Source organism: Rhincodon typus, chromosome 17 (assembly GCF_021869965.1).
Source record: "Rhincodon typus isolate 14 chromosome 17, sRhiTyp1.1, whole genome shotgun sequence".
NCBI lineage: Eukaryota > Metazoa > Chordata > Chondrichthyes > Orectolobiformes > Rhincodontidae > Rhincodon > Rhincodon typus.
This window is the reverse complement of record NC_063348.1, coordinates 8811906-8831179: the sequence shown is the minus strand read 5'-3', so window position 1 is coordinate 8831179 and position 19274 is coordinate 8811906. Positions and strand designations below refer to the sequence as shown.

The 19274-nt window shown below is 42.7% G+C and overlaps 1 protein-coding gene across 2 annotated transcripts in view; it reads left to right on the top strand.

The window, feature by feature from the left end:
* The window catches only part of b4galnt4a (beta-1,4-N-acetyl-galactosaminyl transferase 4a), a 659693-nt gene that overhangs the window by 625703 nt on the left and 14716 nt on the right, over nt 1-19274 (top strand). For both annotated transcript variants that reach the window (XM_048607214.1, XM_048607215.1), the window contains exon 17: nt 5685-5757. In XM_048607214.1, the coding sequence (XP_048463171.1) occupies nt 5685-5757 (73 nt within the window). The remainder of the gene's footprint in view (nt 1-5684; nt 5758-19274) is intronic.

The window sequence follows — 19274 nt, the reverse complement described above, 5'->3', positions numbered from 1 at the left end:
TATGCAAACTGGACAAACTGGACCAAAAAATGTTGACATGGGATTTCCCCATAGTAAATGTTTACATCACTGAAAAATTGTTACATGATATTGCTACATAAAGGAAATATGTGCATTATGTCAAATGTTTAATAAATGACATTGATCAATAAGGGAACAATGCAATATCTAGAGTGCATAAATACAATGGTGATATAGTCATTGAAGAAGCTGTTTTGGGGATATAGTTATTATAAGTTTTTAATATAAGAGGTGCAATCTTTGGACACAGTCCCTGATGCAGGTAGTACAATTAACCAGAATGTATTTAACTGCACAGAGGAGTAGCCAAGGATAAGGGCATTCCATTGATCAAGCACCAGCAATGAAATGTAGCTCTTAACACATTACTTTTTAGTTTACCAAATTCAATTCTACTTTTTCTAAAATTAGGCTTACTGACAGCTATCTTTTCATGAACTTAGAATAGCCTCTTTTTTTTAATCTGATTACCTCATTGTGAAGTATTTTGGGTTGTATCAATCTGCTCTTGTCGCTTTTCCTCTTACCGACTGAACTTGACATTGTAATGATCTCCTTCATTCAGCTTTGGCCTTCTCAAATGTGGTATACGTTTTGCTCGTCAGTTTCAGCACTCAATGGGATATATTTGAGGGTTTATAGGTTTGTGCTGCACAGCCACAGCATGGTTGTTACTAAAGCCTGGACGATTAGAACTCCATCAATGCAATTCCATTTTCTCCCCTGCAGTAGCACCAAAGATAATGAGTTTGATTTGATTGTGTATTATTGAGCCACCAATGTGGAATGATTTCTGTCACCTTAATCATTAGCTATTGTCAGCCTTTGGTGATCTTAACTGTGATTTAAAATGGAAATGACAGTTTACATATCAGGCAAATTACGCTGCCGTGTCTGTACATTCAGCAACTATCATTTGTGGTTCACCTGGAATTGATTTTGTGTTGTGTAAAACTGTTGGAGTTTGCTTACGTGAGCGTCTTTGCAATGTGGTGCCAGTGAAAACTGTATAAAGACATTCTAATTGCCATCACAGCTTTCAAGCCTAGTTTAACTGTAACCTATAAGGGCTGGCATAGTAGTTAACTCTGCTGCCTCATAGTGCCAGGGACCTGGGTTTAGTTCCAGCCTTGGATGACTGACTGTGTGGGATTTGCATGTTTTCCCTGTGTCTGGGTCAGTGCAGACTCTATAGACGCAATGGCCTATTTCTGCACTGTAGGGTTTCTATGCTTCTGTCTTTTCTGCTCAGTGTCCTTATTTTTAGTTATCATTTACACATGCCATTTGAATACACCATAAAAGTCATGCCTGTGACGAGGACATCAATTTATTGCATAATTGGGAGTAACAAGAGTGACAAATATAAAGTTGGAAAAGGAACATTGATGATGTTAAAGTAATTTATGAATTGGCTGTATCAATACATTCATTATGTCGTCAGTTATTTCTTTTCCTATCTTTGGTCTTCTCTACTACCAGTTTCCTCTTCTAGAGTCAGTTGTACAGCACGGAAACGGATCCTCTCGTCCAACTTGACTGTGCCGTCCAGATATCCCCATCTGGCCTAGTCCCATTTGCCGGCACTTGGCCCATATCCCTCTAAATCCTTTCTACTCACATACCCTTATTGTAATTGTACCAGCCTCCGCTGGCAGCTCATTCCATACATGCACCACCCTCTGCGTGAAAATGTTAACTCTTAGGTCCCTTTTAAATCTTTCCCCTCTCACCTTAAACCTTTGCCCTCTAATTTTGAACTCCCCCACCCTGGGGGAAAGACCTTGGCTATTCATGCTATCCGTGCTCCTCATGATTTTATGAACTTGTATAAGGTCACTCCTCAGCCTCTGACACTCATGTATCCCCAAGTGCCAGCTGCCCATCCCGATAGCTCGCTGAAGTTTCATCCTACGGTCTCAACCTGAACCGTGAATGGCTGCAGCAGAATCATGTCCATACCCAATCTGCTTTTCAGAGGGGAGAGAAAAGAATAGATGTGTCTTCCCTTTCCAATGTTATCCCTCTTTCCCTTTGTCAGGGTCTCCTGATTTTGTGCATCGTTCTTCTAGCCAGGGAGATCCCATCTTTTTCATCCGCTGCATTATTTGTTTACATTGGCCAACCCGGGGAAAGCCCATTGAGCTGTAAAGGCAGAAGGTGTAAAGGCAATGAGTTAAATTGAACCAAGTGGGCTTCTAAGGGTTTGTCAGAGTAAGAAAAGATGCTGGGAATTAGCGTTCTGAGAGTTTGATTCCTGGGAGAGGATGAATGTGTAATTGCTTGGCTTTTATCAGTTGCCTATAGCAATTGGGAATTAGTCATGTAATAAATTGAACATTCAAACATATGGTGCCATATGTTGAGACATCAAATCAAAGTGCTAATGTTGAGCCAGAAATGCATCACTTCATTCTCTCAAATCAGAAAAACATTTCCATTGACTTGTAAAGGACCCCATACATTGCATGTTGCTGTGCGTGGACCTATATTAGCATATGAATTGTATGTACCTTCTGTGTGAAGACTATTCATTTTGATGGAAATTAAAAATCGTACCCTTTAGGTTAGAGCTAAATTAAACAGGGATAATTGGTTATTCATTCTGTGCCCAAATGAAGAGCACATTTTGTGAAACAAATTTTGTCCCACAAGTCCCCAAGTGATTATTTACAGATGAAAACCGAGAGATAGCTTTTGGATGTGCCATCATGGAGAATTTAGAGTTGTACCAATGATTGGTAAACACATTGTAGCAGGACGTATTGGTATTGTTAAAGTTGTCCTCTGCTCTGTTGTTAGGCTGAAATCTGCCTTGTTACAATCCCAAATATGAAAATGCTGCACATGTCGGAACTTTGTTAGATCTGGTTCGTTCGACCATATTCTTATTAAGACTACAATGTAAGAACCAATGATATGAAAATAAGCATCAGTATTCCAGAGATGAAATGAAATGCCAAATGAAATGATTCTATAAACTTGATCAAAACACACATAAGCAGTAATAACTAATAACTTTACTAAACAGATAAAGTAATTATTCTAAACAAGGAACAATGTGGGTCACCAGTTCTTTACTTTTGAAGATCTATCCTTGGAAAGCCTTTAAAGCCTCTCCGACTCAGACTGCCCTAATAACAACTAATGTCTTGGTAGTTTTGCTTTGTTGACACAATTGTCTCTAGATATTTAAGCTAACTTGAGAGCTAACTTTTGAACATTTCTTTTTGATACCTTGTGACCAAGTATATAAACAAAAATGATTTAGAAAAGTTGCTACAAGTACGTAACTTGTGGCTCGTGTGTTTTAGTGTATAATATTTAGCTAAAGGAATTTAAACTGGACTGTAGAAAATGGAACAAATCCGACTGAACTGCTTTTAAGTTCAATGCACCTAAAATCGAGAAGGCTAAAATGTAGCTTAGATTACCGCTAAAGATTTAAACCGATCATTGGGCCTTAACCTGGATCTGCTTTGGTTCTTGATTCACCTGGATTTCTAGCATGAAAGACCATTCAAAGAGGAATCAAGAGAGACTTGGTATAGGCCTGAATCTTAGTCAACAATATGTATAAGAAATTGAAGTGATGCAGGAGGGATGGAGCTAATGTTACTCAAGTTAGCATGGCATTGGAAAAATGTGGCTTGGTGTTGGAGCATGATGAAGATAGATAGTTCTGTCTGAAATTCAGCTCCAGAACATCGATATAACTCTAAAAGAGGTGACTGGATTGTCACTTTGCTTCTTTGTGTTTATATCTCTTTCTCCAGTTGTCTAAACATGCCTGAGTACACTTTAATAACTCTTGACAGTTTCCAAGCCCCACACTAGAAGTAACAAAGCCAGAGAACAGGGTTTCCTACACCTGTCTACAAATGGAGTGTAATCATTGAATCAAAGACAGTCACTCAAGCTAGCAGGTTACTAGCTTGTCACCCACTGTGGGCTTCCAGGTGGTTTGTCAGCCTGTTGTTAATGTTACTCCATTTATGCTGCTCAGCCCTCTCTTTCAATGTCATTTGTGGTGTTCTACTGCACACGAGCACAACACTGATATCGGTGTCCCTGTCTGACAGTGCAGGTATGGTAACTGGAAGAATACAAGTAACTCCATCATTATTTGGAGAATCTGTAAATAGTTCATGCTTTAACATTTTACACACCAAAACTTAGGTCTGGAATCTAATTGCTACGTGATCTGGTTGACAGTGCAATCACTTTGTAAGGGAGTGTGCGGGCCTCTGTTTCCTTTTCTGAAAAACTTAATTAAGTTCAGCAAATAGACAGAGGCTTTATCTGCCAAAGTAAAGATTAATAAAGCATTCCCTATTGCAAAGCTGCAGCAAAGATACGCACTCATGGGCTGGACCAGGCTGCATTTCTGGGTCCCTCGCTTGCTTTTACAGCACTCGAGTGAGCCGACACGGATGGTCAATGCGACCCTGCCTTGCATTGGCCTTTTGAGATTTGCCAGAGACACCAGGTTCACATTACTGTGGCGGTTAGCACAGACACAAAGTCAGGGAGCTTGTCACAATCGTCACCAGGCCTCAGTCAAGTCAAGTGGGATAGCTACCATTTGGGGTGCCAGCACAGTAAGTCAAAGGTCGCCTCTGATACCTCTCCAGGGGTGTGGACATGGTCAATCAGCCATTCAGGTCAGGCAGAGTCAGGATACTATCCCCATGATGTGAGAAGTCAAGTATTAGACAGCCATCATCATGAGATGCCAATGTGATAAATGCAGGTAGTAAGAGCAGTGAAAGTGGTTGGTACAGCTACATCTGTTCGTGTAGGTGGGGAAGTATCCCAAGTAAGTGTGTAGGCAGTGCAGAGGACATGCAGCATTGGTGCTGCCAGGGGCTGGGCGCATGAGAGGGAGTGAGGAAAGATGTTGCAGGTAATAGAGACAGTGGGAGAGCGTTAGCCTTAAGGGGGAGATGGGTGCAGTAGCGGAGAGAGATTGAGGGGTGAGATATCAGAGTGATGGTGGCACTTGCACGAGCAGAGGGGAGAGTGCCATTGACCTTGTTCCTGTGATGCTGGGCATCCCTCGAGATTGCCCTTACATGGATGGCAATCCCAGACAAGGTTGGCATGGTCTAGTGTCATGGCCTTTGTCGCTGGTTCGGTGGGTGGGGGGTGAAGAAAGAGAAAAAAAAATGTCCTTTGTTTGCACCATCCTGTTCATGAAGACCTCCAGAGCCCCACCTGTTTCCATGTCTTGGTCAAAAGTCGGGAACCATGCAGTGCATGGTGCATAACAGCCTTTGAAAGATTGTGCCAACTACACAGATGTCAGTCAATTCTAGCAGTGACAACTTGTACTCAGAATGGCACATGGTAAGTTGAGGCTAAGTTTAGGTGAGAGGGATGGGGCAGGTAGTTAATGAAGACAGTTTGGTATAACAATATATAGTATCTCATGACGCCACAAAGTGAGAAACTGATGCACCACCAAAAAAAAGTAAGATTAGCCCATTTGTTCTGCCAAAGTTAGTTTCTTCGGTTTATCAGGTTTACCCTGAGATTCCAGCAAAATTAAACCTGTCAGTTTATAAAGTTGACAGGGAGGACACTTCACAGAGGGGTTTCAAGTGAGGAGGATCCCTTAATATAAATAACCTTACAATCTTTGTTTCTGAACTACTTTTCAGGTATCAGTATTTGAAACGAACTGGGAGTTTTGAGCGCTCGGCTGGGCTTCAGGCAGGAGCAGATGCTATCGAGGTGAGTGCAAGCATTTAACAAAGAACAAGATTCAATGAAATAACATGCATTACACTTCACCATGGCAGCATCATTACTTCGACCAGGCATCCTAGTCTTCAACAGAGACACACTGGACAATGGAAACACCTTGTCGCTTGTGGGCATTTCTTTCCCCGTCGATAAATTGTAGTTTATAATAGATATCTAAAACATTGTTGCAGATGTAGGCTGGTTTCATCTTCAGCTTACATCGTATATGTTACCTGACCGAAATAGTACATGTCTGTCAAATATATGACAAACCCAAAATTTCCTATAAGTGTGCGCAATGCAGTAATTCCTCATGGGAAAAAAAACCTTATAATTCCAACAGGAGACGAAAGCAAACAGAAGTGAATCTAAGCAGTAAAGCATGTCCGAAGGCACAAGTTATCAATCTGTTTAGCTGTGACTTTGGGACGGATGCCAACGACACCTCCAGACTGAGTTATAGCCTAAGTGCTCCTCTATGTGTCCTGCAGGCAAAATATCAGGTGCATTTAAGAGACAGTTGGATCAGAGGAAACAATGATAACTAAGGAAGGATGGGATGGATAGTCCTAGTATTTACTTCATTGAGAGATAGTAGGAACTGCCGATGCTGGCGTCTGAGATAACAAGGTGTGGAGCTTGATGAACACAGCAGGCCAGGCAGCATCAGAGGAGCAGGAAAACTGACATTGAAGGGTCCAGACCCAAAACGTCAGCTTTCCTCTATTTACTTCATTGATCCTTATTGTTGTGGCATCAAACTGGGTTTTCTGGTAAGGCTAGTGGTTACCCATTAAGATAAACTAGTGATATTTTTGGTGGAGTTTCAGGGGGGCAGTAGGAGAGCTTTGGGGAATAGCAAGCTAATTGGCCATTAATAGGCCACCAGCAGGTTAAAATAAACAGCGGCGACGGGCAAATACAATCTGAAAATATTCTCAAGTGGTTCACAAACAACACAAAAATGGGGACAAAAGTTTCAAGAAAAATCACCGTCTTACAATATCACTCCTTCGTGTTCTGAACAGGGCTGAACAAATGCAGCTGCACATCTGGTGGAGGAGGAGGAATGCAGAGTTTGATTGGATGAGCAGACAGCATGGGCAAGATAGCATCTGTGAGGAGCTGCCCCTCCAATCTCATTCTGTCTCTCCCCTGCTCACTGCTCCTCCAATCATAGATACGCCCATTAAAAAAAGGGCAAAGAACTGTGGATGCTGGAAATCCGAAACAAAAACGGAAATTGCTGGAAAAACTCAGCAGGTCTGGCAGCATCTGTGGAGAGAAAGCAGAGTTCATGCTTCAAGTCTTCAGATCTGAACAGTTCAGATTCACCTCTCCCTTGCTTATTGCTGCAGCCTCTCCACTGAGAGAATCAGAGATTAGAAAAGCAGCAAGGGAAGGAGGGTGGGAATCTGTAATTTGAAGGGCTGATCCAGAAAGCATGGGAGAGATAGTGGTTAAAAACTTTTTGCAAGCTGAAGAGAGAGTTGGAAAATGATGGAAAGGGTTTTATTCAGAGCAGAAGACCAGAATATGGAAATCGAGGCTAGTTACCACATTTTGTTCTCGTTTGGGAACTACTTACATTTTACCATTTGGGATACCTGCTTTTTTGACATTGTGTATGAAATAACTTCACAGAGGGTGGTCACCCTTTATTTATACATACATAGTACGTGACATTGATCCAGCTCTGAGCAAACCGAACCTCTGACACTCCTGTTTATATCTGTCAGCCAGGGCTTCCTGATTGGACCAAGTTAACATCCCCAATCAGGAACTCATATTCTATGAAGTCCACTTGGCTGAACTCGTTATAGTCACTGCAGTGTATACAAAACATGGTAAACCACCACTGTATCATGTGCTGAGAGTGCTGTATACTTCACCTGCTCCTTGTCCATCCCTAAAGCTCTTTCACATCAAGGCTGTGCCCATTTAAGGTGATTTTCTCCTTGCATTCTCAGCCCTTAGCCATGACTATGAGTGAATCACTGCCTTGACTAAGTGCTGTCCTTTTCCAGTGAGGAGCTGGATGTGGAAATTTCCAGTCTGCTCATTCAGTTATTGGTATATTGTGTTCGGCATCAAAGTTCCTCGCTGTAATTCATAGAGTCATACAGCATGGAAACACACCCTTCGGTCCAACTCGTCCATACCAACCAAGTTTCCCAAACTTAACCAAATCCCACTTGCCTACGTTTGGCCCATAACCTTCCATTGTAACTGTACCTGCATCTATCACTTTCTCTGGAAGTTCATTCCACCTATGAACCAGCCTTTGTGTGAAAACGTTGCCCCTCAGGTCCCTTTCTACGTCTTTCTCCTCCCACCTTAAAAATATGTCCCTTAGTTTTGAACTCCCTCACATTTTGCTATTCACCCTATCTACGCCCCTCATGATTTTATCAACCTCTATAAGGTCACCCCTTAACCTTCCACGCTCCAATGAAAAACCTCCCAGCCTTTCCTTATTACTCAAACCCTCCAGTCCCAGCAACATCCTCCCTTCTACGCACAGGATGGGAGGTCAGAGACCTACATCTTTACACATACTACCCATAGACATTTCTGACATTTCCAAAATGTCCAAAATCCTACAAAGTCACAACATCTAATACAGCAACATTGAGGAGAAACAGGAGCCAACTCAAGGAGCTGTACAATACTCCCACTCTGTGTAAAACATTCACAGACAGAAGCTTGGATAATGAGGATACAGAAAACCATCAGAGCAGCAATCAAACTGCTAACAACATGCAAGATTCCAAAACAAATGTGAAGTCTAAATCTCTGAAATGTTAAGATATCACAGGTTCTGAATGAATTGTCAAACCACCAGTACATAATGCAGACTCTTAAAATATTTTAAATTCTTGTTTAAGTTTCACACTTAGTAATCTGACTTGTTACGTTATCACTTTGAGAACTGTGTTGCTTTAAGAGCTGCATATACTGACGAGCCAAGGACGAAACCAGAACTTCCATGTGCAGTCTATCAGAAACATACTGGAATCAGAATATATAGTTAGCTACAACTGCAAGTTCATAGAATCCTACAGTTCAGAAGCTGCCCTTCAGCCCATCACGTCTGTACTGCTAAAGTGAACAGCTCAGGTGACAAATCAGTCTCATCCATTCATGTAGAAATACTTAAGATTATCAAATAAGTAGTTTTAAACAAAGAACTAACCAGATCAAACGTTCAATTAAATGCAAGTCTCTCTCTTTTCCTCATGTTAGAGGTGTTACTAGCACTCGCTGTATGTCTTGAATGGCTGAAAATTTCCACTGTTAATCAATGAATAATGGAAAAGTGTTCAAAGATGGTGGTCTGTCTGTGCTTGTGTTTGTCAGTTTTCCCTGTATTTTCCACATCACTCACTTGTATTTCTTTAATATATAGCATGTGTTCTTGACAATTACACCTCTTGCTTTTTTGTATTAGTGCTTCCTTTCTGAGTTTTTGCTTTCTTGCTATTTCTGCACTCTTCCGGCCTCCTCTTCATGTTTTCCTTTCCATCTTCCACCATCACACTTCTCCAGAGGGCAGGGAAAATCCAGCTAGGAGAGGGAGAGAGAGAGATTTTTTAATTTGTCCACAGGATGAGGGCGTCACTGGCTCGGCAGCATTTATTGCCCATCCCTAATTGCCCAGAGGGCAGTTGAGAGTCAACCACATTGCTATGGGTTTGGAGTCACATGTAGTCCAGACCAGGTAAGGATGGTAGGAGATGACAGACTTTGTAAAATCGTGGCAGAAGGGGTCCGTAGTGAAGCCCAATGTTATTCTCCAGCCACAGACATTCTCAGCCCTGGGAATGTTAACAAAGTGGAGGTGAGCAGCCAAGTAATTGGCCAATTAGGTAGACCTTTACTTTCAAAGGAGGATGTAGCCTCCTCCTCCTTCTGACCAAAAGGTATCACCCTCAGACTTGTCTGGGTGAAGAAATTACTCCTAATCTCAATCCTAAATGGCCTACCTCGTATCCTTAAACTGTGACCCCTGGTTCTGGGTTCTCGAGTCATTGGAAAATCCTTCCTGCATTTCCCCTGTCTAGTCCTGTCAGAATGTTATTAGTCAGTCTCTTTGAGATTCCCCTCATTCTTCTAAACTTCAGTAAATATACTCCTAACTGATCCAATCTCTCCTCATATGTCAGGCCTGCATCCCAGGAACCCAGTCTGGTAAATCTTTGTTGCACTCAGTCCATAGTCATAACATAGCCTCACTCAGATAAGGAGACCAAAACTGCACACAGTGCTCCAGCTGTGTTCCAGGCAAATCCCTGTGCAATTGCAATAAGACATTCCCAGTCCTGTATGTGAACCCTCTCACTGTGAAGGCCAACATACCATTTGCCTTCTTCACTGCACCCACATGTTTACTTTCAGCATCTGTGTACAAGGACACTCAGGTCTTATTGCACTTGCCCCTTTGCCAATCTATCACCATTCCCATACTGTACCTTCCTATTTTTGCTGATGTGTTTACATTTATCCACATTATATTTCATCCCTCATGCACTCGCTCGCTCACTGTCTCCGCCTCCAAAACGCACCGAAGTATCTCCGCATCCTCCTCACAGCTCACCCTACCACCCAGCTTTGTGTCATCTGCAAATTTGCAGATATTGCATTTAGTTCCTTCATCTAAATCATTAATACATAACACCGATCCTTGCAGTACCCCACTAGTCACTGCCTGCCACTCTGAAACTGATTCATTTATTCCTACTCTTTGTTCCCTGTCCGCCAACCAGTTCTCTATCCATGTTAGTACAATCCCGTATAATTTACATGCTAATCTCTTATGTTGGACTTTATCAAATGCATTCTGGAAGTCCAAGTCAACCATATCTGCTGGCTGCTCCTCATAAATTCTACCAATTACATTGAGTCATGGAATCATAAAGCACGGAAACAGACCCTTCAGTCCAACCACTCCATGCCGAATATCTATGAAACATTCCAGTAACTTTATCAAACATTATTTCCTTTCTGTAAATTCCTGCTGACTCTGACTTCCTTAGTATTAACTACTCTCTCTCTCTCTCTCTCTCAGTTTCATGCTATCTGCAGATTTTGAAATGATGCTCCAGATTGCCAATTCCAAATAATTTTGTGTGAATGGTGAACAATGGTTCCGAGCACGGACTTTTTTTTGTGTCTGCAACGCCCCCTCCTATCGTTTTTGTTAATCTGCACAAGCCATGATTTATCCCCATGATTTGACCTTGTAGTCTGTATGATTCATTCTCTGATTCAACACATTCTGACCTTAAACCATGATTCTACAGTATCGTGTCTTTTTCGAAGGCCTTTGAAAATCTAAATATATTACATCGACTGTGTCTCCCTTTGTACTGATTAATGCACAACATCACTATTCTACCAACTAATCTCAGGCATTGATCGACACCATTGCGAGGTGCAAAGGACAAAGAAAATTACAGCATAGGAACAGGCCCTTTGGCCCTCCAAGCCTGCACTGACGTGCTGCCCGTCACAACTAAAACCCCCTATCCTTCCAGGGATCGTATCCCTCTATTCCCATCCTAGTCATGTATTTGTCAAGACACCCTTTAAAAGCCACTTTTGTATCTGCTTCCACTACCTCCCCCAGCAGCGAGTTCCAGGCACATAGCTGCTTCATTTGCTGCTGTTTCTGGCAACTAACTGATGTTGCACTTGTGTTCAAACCCTAAGATTAGTATCTGTAACTGAGACGCAAGCCCTTTCCACTCTCATCTTGCTGAAAGTCGGTCAGTCATTAACCAGTTACATAAAGTTATCTAAGCAGAAACACTCCAGTTAGATGACATTATGTGGTGCATCCCACAGAAGCTCAAAAACAGGAATTTTTTTTAAGGAAGGGTTGTGAAGGTATGTTTAAGACTCTCCACTCCCCAATGCAGTTGCTTATCTTCAGCCTTACCCTGGTAATCACTGATGATTCCATATGTCCACCATCACTCTCAATTCCTCTGAAATAAAAGCAGTCAGAGTCCATATTCATTCCATAAGGGGAGGCGATGGCCTCATGGTATTATCGGTGGACTGTTAATCCAGAGACCCAGCTGATGTTATGTGGACCCAGGTTCGAATTCTGCCAGGGCAGATGATCGAATTTGGCTTACAGATCCATTGCTGCCCATGAATCCATTACCAATGGTTCACTGACGTCCTTTAGGGAAGGAGACTGCCATCCTTACCTGGGTCTGACCTACGTATGACTCCAGACCCACAGCAATGTGGTTGACTCTTAACTGCTCTCTCGTCAGCAACGCCCTCATCCCATGCATGAATAAAAAATGTTCAGCAAGACCTAGATAATATTGAGGCACGCGCTGTTAAATGGCAAGTACCTTTCAAACCACACAGTGCCAGGTACTGACTCTCTCCAACGAGGGAAGAATCTAACCATTGCCCTTTGACAGTTCTTGGCATTCGCATCATTGAGTCCCTTACTGTTAACATCCTAGGAGATGCTCTTGACCTGGAACTGAACTGGACTAGCCAATATAAATACAGTGGTTACAAGAGCACATGAGGGACAGCAAATTCTGCAGCAACTTATTGCCTCACTCCCCAGTGCTTGTCTGCCCTCCACAAAGAACAAGTCAGGAGTGTCACAAAACAATCCCCACTTTCCTGGATGAGTGCAACTTCAACAACACTCAAAAGGCTCAGCACCATCCAGGACAAAGTAACCCTCTTGACTAGCACCACATCCACAAACATTCACTCCCTCCACCAGCGACACAGTCATCTGCAACATCTACAAGATACACTGCTGCAGCTCACCGTGACTGATTCAAGAGTACATCCTAAACCTGCAACATCTACCACCTAGAAGGACTAAAGCAGCAGATATGTGGGAACAAGCATTTGCTTAGAAATATATCACCTTTCCTCCTGAAGGAACAAGATCCTGGTGCTCCCTTTCCTGCAGCACTCTCGATATACCTAAACCGATGGATTGCAGAGGGTGGGTAACAGATGCCGACCTTGCTGGTAAATGCCCACGTCCCATAAAAGAACAGAAAAAAGCCCTCATGCAAGCATTCTTTCACCTTAGCACACCATCACATTAGCTGAATGGAAAAATGTTTTCCGTAACAGGGACAGAGCACTCACGTTTTAGCTGAAACCCCACAAACACATTCCACTTCCAGTCTGTCACACACAGCAGAGAGAGGAGGCTTCTGTGTGTGTGGTTTGCCCTGGACTTAATCCAACCCAGGCAGGAGCAAACATCTTAGTTTGCTTCAGTGTGAGTTATGACTCAGTTGTTAGTTCTGAGTCAAAAGGTTTGGGTTTAATCCCAGTCTAGTCCTTGAACACACAATCCAAGCAGGTACTAAGGGAATTTTGTCCTCTGGAGTGGCTGTAAAAGATGCAGCGCTACTTGCAGAGCAGGAGAATGTTTGAATGGTTAACTCTCGACCAACATCATTACAGCAGATTATTTCACCATTACCACATTGCAGTGGTGCATTTCTGAATACAGTATTAAACAGCAACTGTATTTCAAAAGTGCTTTGTGAATTGTAATGTATTTTATCCTGAGTTTCCTACACAAATACAAGCTCTTTCATTAGCCCATTCCTCCCATAGCTGCAAACGAGTAAAGATGTTTTTATAGGTCAGCCAGAGCCACATTGAAACATCAGGGACCATTGTTGAAATGTAGTAAGGTTGCTGATTAATAAAAATCAGACAGAAAGAAAATGATGACCTTGAAATGCTGAGGTTTTAACTGCCTGAACTGCTTTTTTGTTATTGTATAGGGTATATGCAATAGTTTTTTTATGTTACTCGTAAAGTCACTCAACTAAACATCATATCTTCATGCTTAACCTATCGTTAACTAGTTGACAGATTGATCAAGACTGGAGATGTGCAACAGGATAGAATCAGCTTTATTATCACATGTACTCACATAATTACAGTGAAAAGTTTACAAGTCGCCACTTACGGTGCCATCTTAGGTACCAAGGTACAGATTCTTAGGGAGGAAAAAAAAAACAAAGGAATGAAAAAGTCCAGCAATAAGAGAGAAATAAGAGTTCAGAACAACAGCCCTTCCAACCCAAACTGCACCACGCTTCACCGCAAGGCCAGGAGGGCTAGGATTCTGGGTCCACGCTGAGGCCAGGAGTCTGTGCCCAGGCCTTCTCCCTGAACATTGCCAATGCTGCCCAAGGACAGGAGGGAAAAAGAAAACAAACTGCACAAAGAGAGAGAAGAAAAAACAATGGACAGAGCCGCCATCTTGGAAGAAGCCACCAGAAGAAGAGTGAAAGATGCAGAGGCAACTTGGAAGGCTAATGGTAGAACAGATTACAGAGATAAGATTTGAAAAACAATGACGCGAATTTTAAAAGAGAAACATTTTTGTTTTCCCCGTGGGCAAACGTAAAGGCCACCAGAGTTTTGGAGGCAGTGAAGTTGACAGAGTCATGGAGATGTACAGCACGGAAACAGACCCTTTAGTCCAACTCGTCTATGCTGACCAGATAGTCAAGATAAATCTAGTGCCATTTGCCAGCATTTGGCTCATATCCCTCTAAACACTTCCTATTCATATACCCATCCAGATGCCTTTTAAATGTTGTAATTGTATCAGCCTCCACCACTTCCTCTGGCAGCTCATTCCGTACACGTGCCACCCTCTGCGTGAAAAAGTTACTCCTTAGGTCCCTTTTGTATCTTTCCCCTCTCACCTTAAACCTATGCCCTCTAGTTTTGGACTCCCCCACTCTGGGGAAAATACCTTGTCTGTTCACCCTATCCATGCTCGTCATGATTTTACAAACCTTGATAGGGTCACCCCTCAGCCTCTGACACTCCAGGGAAAATAGCCCCAGCCTATTCAACCTCTCCCTTTACCTCAAACCCTCCAACCCTGGCAACATCCTTGTAAATATTTTCTGAACCCTTTCAAGTTTCACAACATCCTTCCTATAGCAGGGAGACCAGATTTGCACACGGTATTCCAATGTCCTGTACAGCTACAACATGACCTCTCAACTCCTATATTCAATGCACTGACCAATAACGGCAAGCATATCAAATGCCTTCTTCGCTATCCTGTCTATCTGCGATGCCACTTTCAAAAAACTATGAACCTGCACTCCGAGGTCCCTTTTTCAGCAACACTCCCCAGGATCTTATCATTAAGTTACCATTGATTTGCCTTTCCAAAATGCAGTACCTCACTTTTTTTTTAAAATTAAAATCCATCTGCCACCCCTCAGCCCATTGGCCCATCAGATCAAGATCCTGTTGTACTCTGAGGTAACCTTCTTTGCTGTCCATTACATCTCCAATTTTGGTGTCATCTGCAAACATACTAACAATACCTCATGTTCACATCAAAATCATTTATATAAATGACAAAAAACAGTGGAGCCAGTACCAATCCTTGTGGCACACTGTTGGTCACAGGCCTCCAGTCTGAAAAGTAACCCTCCACCACCACCCTCTGTATTCTACCTTCGAGCCGGTTCTGGATCCAAATGGCTAGTTCTCCCTGTATTCCGTGTAATATAACCTTGCTAACCAGTCTATCATGAGGAACCTTGTCTTACACCTAACTGAAGTCTATATCGACCATGTCCACTGTTCTGCCCTCGGTCTTCTTCGTTACTTATTCAAAAAACTCAATCAAGTTAGTGAGACACAATTTCCCATGCACAGAGCCATGTTAGTCATCCCTAATCAGTCTTTGCCTTTCCAAATACATGCAAGTCCTGTCCCTCAGGATTCCCTTCAACAACTTGCCCACCACCGATGTCAGACTCACCAGTCTATAGTCCTCTGGCTTTTCTTTACCACTTTTCTTCAATAGTGGCGTCATGTTAGCCGATCTCCAGTCTTCCTGCACCTCACCTATGGCTATTGATGATACAAATCTCTCAGCAAGGGGCCCAGCAATCACTTCCCTAGCTTCCCACAGAGTTCTAGGATACACCTGATCAAGTCCAAGGGATTTATCAAACTTTTATGTGTTTTAAGGCATCCAGCATCTCCAGCTCTGTAACATGGACATTTTCAAGATGCCGCAATCTATTTCCCCACATTCTATATCTTCCAGATCTTTCTCCACAGTAAACACAGGTGCAAAATAGTAGTTTAGTGTCTCCCTCATCTCCTGCAGTTCCACACATAGGCAGCCTTGCTGATCTTTAAGAGGCCCCATTCTCTCCCTTGTTACTCTTTTGTCCTTAATGTATTTGTAAAATCCCTTTGGATTCTCCTTAACCCTATTTGCTGACGCTATCTCAGGTCGCTTTTTTGCCCTCCTGATTTCCCTCTTAAGTATACTCCTACTGCTCCTTCTAAGGATCCATTTGATCTCTGCTACCTATACCTGACATTTGCTTCCTTCTTTTTCTTGACCAAAATCTCAATTTTTCTAGTCTTCAGGCAATGCCTATACCTACCAGCCTTGCCATTCATCCTAACAGGGACATACTATCTCTGGACTCTTGTTATCTCATTTTTGAAGGCTTTCCATTTTCCAGCCATCCCTTTACCTGCAAACATCTGCTCCTAATCAACGTTTGAAATTTATTGCCTAATACTTTCAAAATTGGCCTTCCTCCAATTTAGAACTTTAACTTTTACATCCAGTCCATCCTGTTCCATCACTATTTTAAAACAAATAGAATTATGTTTGCTGGCTCTAAAGTCCTCCCACACTGACACCTCAGTCACCTACCCTGCCTTCTTTCCCAAGAGTAGGTCAAGTTTTGCACCTTCTCCAGTAAGTACATACATATACTGAATCAGAAAATTTTCTTGTATACATTTAAATTCCTCTCCATCCAAGCCCTTACCACTATGGCAGTCCCAATCTATGTTTGGAAAGTTAAAATCCTTGACCACAACTACCCTATTATTCTTACAGATAACAGAGATCTCCTTACAAATTTGTTTGTCAATTTCCCACTGATTATTTGCGGGTCTATAGTACAATCCCAATCAGGTGATCATCCCTTTGTTACTTCTCAGCTCCTTCCAACTAACTTCCCTGGATGTGTTGCTCGGAATACATCCAATCTAAGTACAGCTGTAATGTTATCCCTCATCAAGGACACTACTCCCCCCTCCTGTCTTGGCTCACCCTCCTCCCCCCATTTCTATCCTTCCTATAGCATCTATTCCATGGAACGTTCAACTGCCAGTCCTGTCCATTCCAGAGCCACATCCCTGTAATTGCCATGATATCCCAGTCCCATATTCCCAACCATGCCCTGAATTCATCTGCCTTACCGGTTAGGTCTCTTGCATTGAAATAAATGCTGTTTAATTTGTCAGTCCTACCTCGTTCTCTGCTTTGTTCCTGCCTGCCCTGACTGTTTGATTTACTCCTTTTCCCAACTGTACCAGTCTCTGATTGATCTCTTTCCTCACTATCTCCCTGGATCCCACCCGACCCCTCACTAGTTTAAATCCTCTTGAGCAGCTCTAGCAAATCTCCCCGCCAGTGTATTAGTCCCCTTCCAATTCACGTGCAGTGTATCCTTCTCCCCTGCACCAGCTCCTCAGCCACACATTCATCTGTTCTATCCTCCTATGCCTACTCTCACTAGCTCGTGGCACTGGGAGTAATCCAGGTATTACTACCCTTGAGCAGCTCCTTTTTAAATTCCTGCCTAACTTCCTATATTGTCTCCTCAGAATCTCCACCCTTTTCTCTTCCTGTGTCATTAGTCCCAATGTGTACAACAACCTCCTGCTGGTCTCTCTCCACTTTGAGAATATTCTGCACCTTCTCCCAAGATACCCTTGATCCTGGCACCAGGGAGGCAACATACCATTCTGATGTCTCGCTGTCGGCTACAGAATTGTCTGTCTGTGCCTCTGACTAGAGAGTCCCCTATCACAGTCGATCACTTGGAACCTGGTGCACTCCTTGTTACATTAGAGTCAGTCTCGGTACCAGAAACCTGGCTGTCGGTGCTACGTTCCCCTGAGAGTCAATCACCCCCTACATTTTCCAAAACAGCATACTTGTTTGAGATGGGGAAAGCCACAGGAGACTCCTGCACGACCTGCCTCCCTCTCCTACCTTTCCTGGAGGTAACCCACCTACCTGTATCTGCGGTTTATCTCCCTCCCTGCAACTACCATCCATCACACCCCCAGCTTCTGTAAATTCTTTATTGCCTCTGAGATAGTAAGGTCTGCCGATGCTGGAGTCTGAGATGATGCAGTGTGGAGCTCAAGGAACACAGCAGGCCAGGCAGCATCAGAGGAGCAGGAAAGCTGACATTTTGGGTCGGGACCCTTCTTCAGAAATGGGGGAGGGGAAGGGGGCTCTGAAATAAAACAAAAAGCCTCTAACTGCCGCTCCAACTCCATGTGATCCGATAGGATTTTCAACCACATTTTCTGCAGACATAATCATGAGTAACATGGAAACTCTCCCTTATCTCCCACATCCGACAGGAAGATCATACCACTCCATCTTTGCACCTTAACAATCTACAGACCCAGAAAATAGCACTGCCTTAAAAAAACACTGATCTAGGCTAATTTAGTACCTATGTTTTATATTTTTAAATTGTAATCAAGAGACAGATCTCAATGAAACATATAATCAAAAAAGAACACACTCTACTCACTATTGTAGCTTTACAAAATATAGAGTAAGGTTACACTTTAAAAAGCCACTTAGCTGCTCTCTTGCTGTGAGCTTTCCAATGTCAGCTGTGAATTTTGCTGTTTGTTAATTTTTCTTAGACAAACTCTGATGTCTAGAGATACTTGAAATCGAACAGCAGAGGCAGTAGCTGTACAGATTCATTGCTAGGTCAGACAGCAGTGTAGGTTTCTTTTTCCATTTGAATCACTTCCCATGTGGTAACTGCCACTGCCTTTGTCTGACTTCCTCCTTTTTAAAGTGCCGTTGCTTTGATATTTCTTTTCCCCAAAGTTCCAAAGCAATGCAACAGCTTTTAAAACAGTAATGACTGCTCCTAGAATTCAAGGAAATCAGCTCCAACATTGAAAATACCTCAAAAAAGTAGCAGCTTTTGCAGCTACAACTTTTTCCCATCCTCCATCTTGGATTACCCAGAATCCCTGGGATTGCAAGGTAAGAGGTCAGCCAGATTTAGCATTGAAATAGCCGAGTGTGGAGGTAACAAAGGCATGGATGAGTTGAGGCAGGAGAAGAGATGGACTGTACGTTATCATGCTGCAAGTAGGTAGCCTTGATATTGGCAAGGATAGGAGGTCACAAGCTCAGCTCAGTGTCAGATAGGAAGCCAAGTTTGTGAACAGTCTAGTTCAGCCTTAGAAAATGTCACACAAACTTAGACAGCTGATGCTAAGACATAAATTAAGCCCCGCTCTCCAATATAAAGCTAAATTCCATCTCACCTTGAGAGGGGGTGGGAAGTAATTTGATGCAATAATGAGGCTGAGAGAGCATGAAATTGAATGAAACGGAGAGAAACGAACAGAGAACCTTGAAAAGTGTGTCC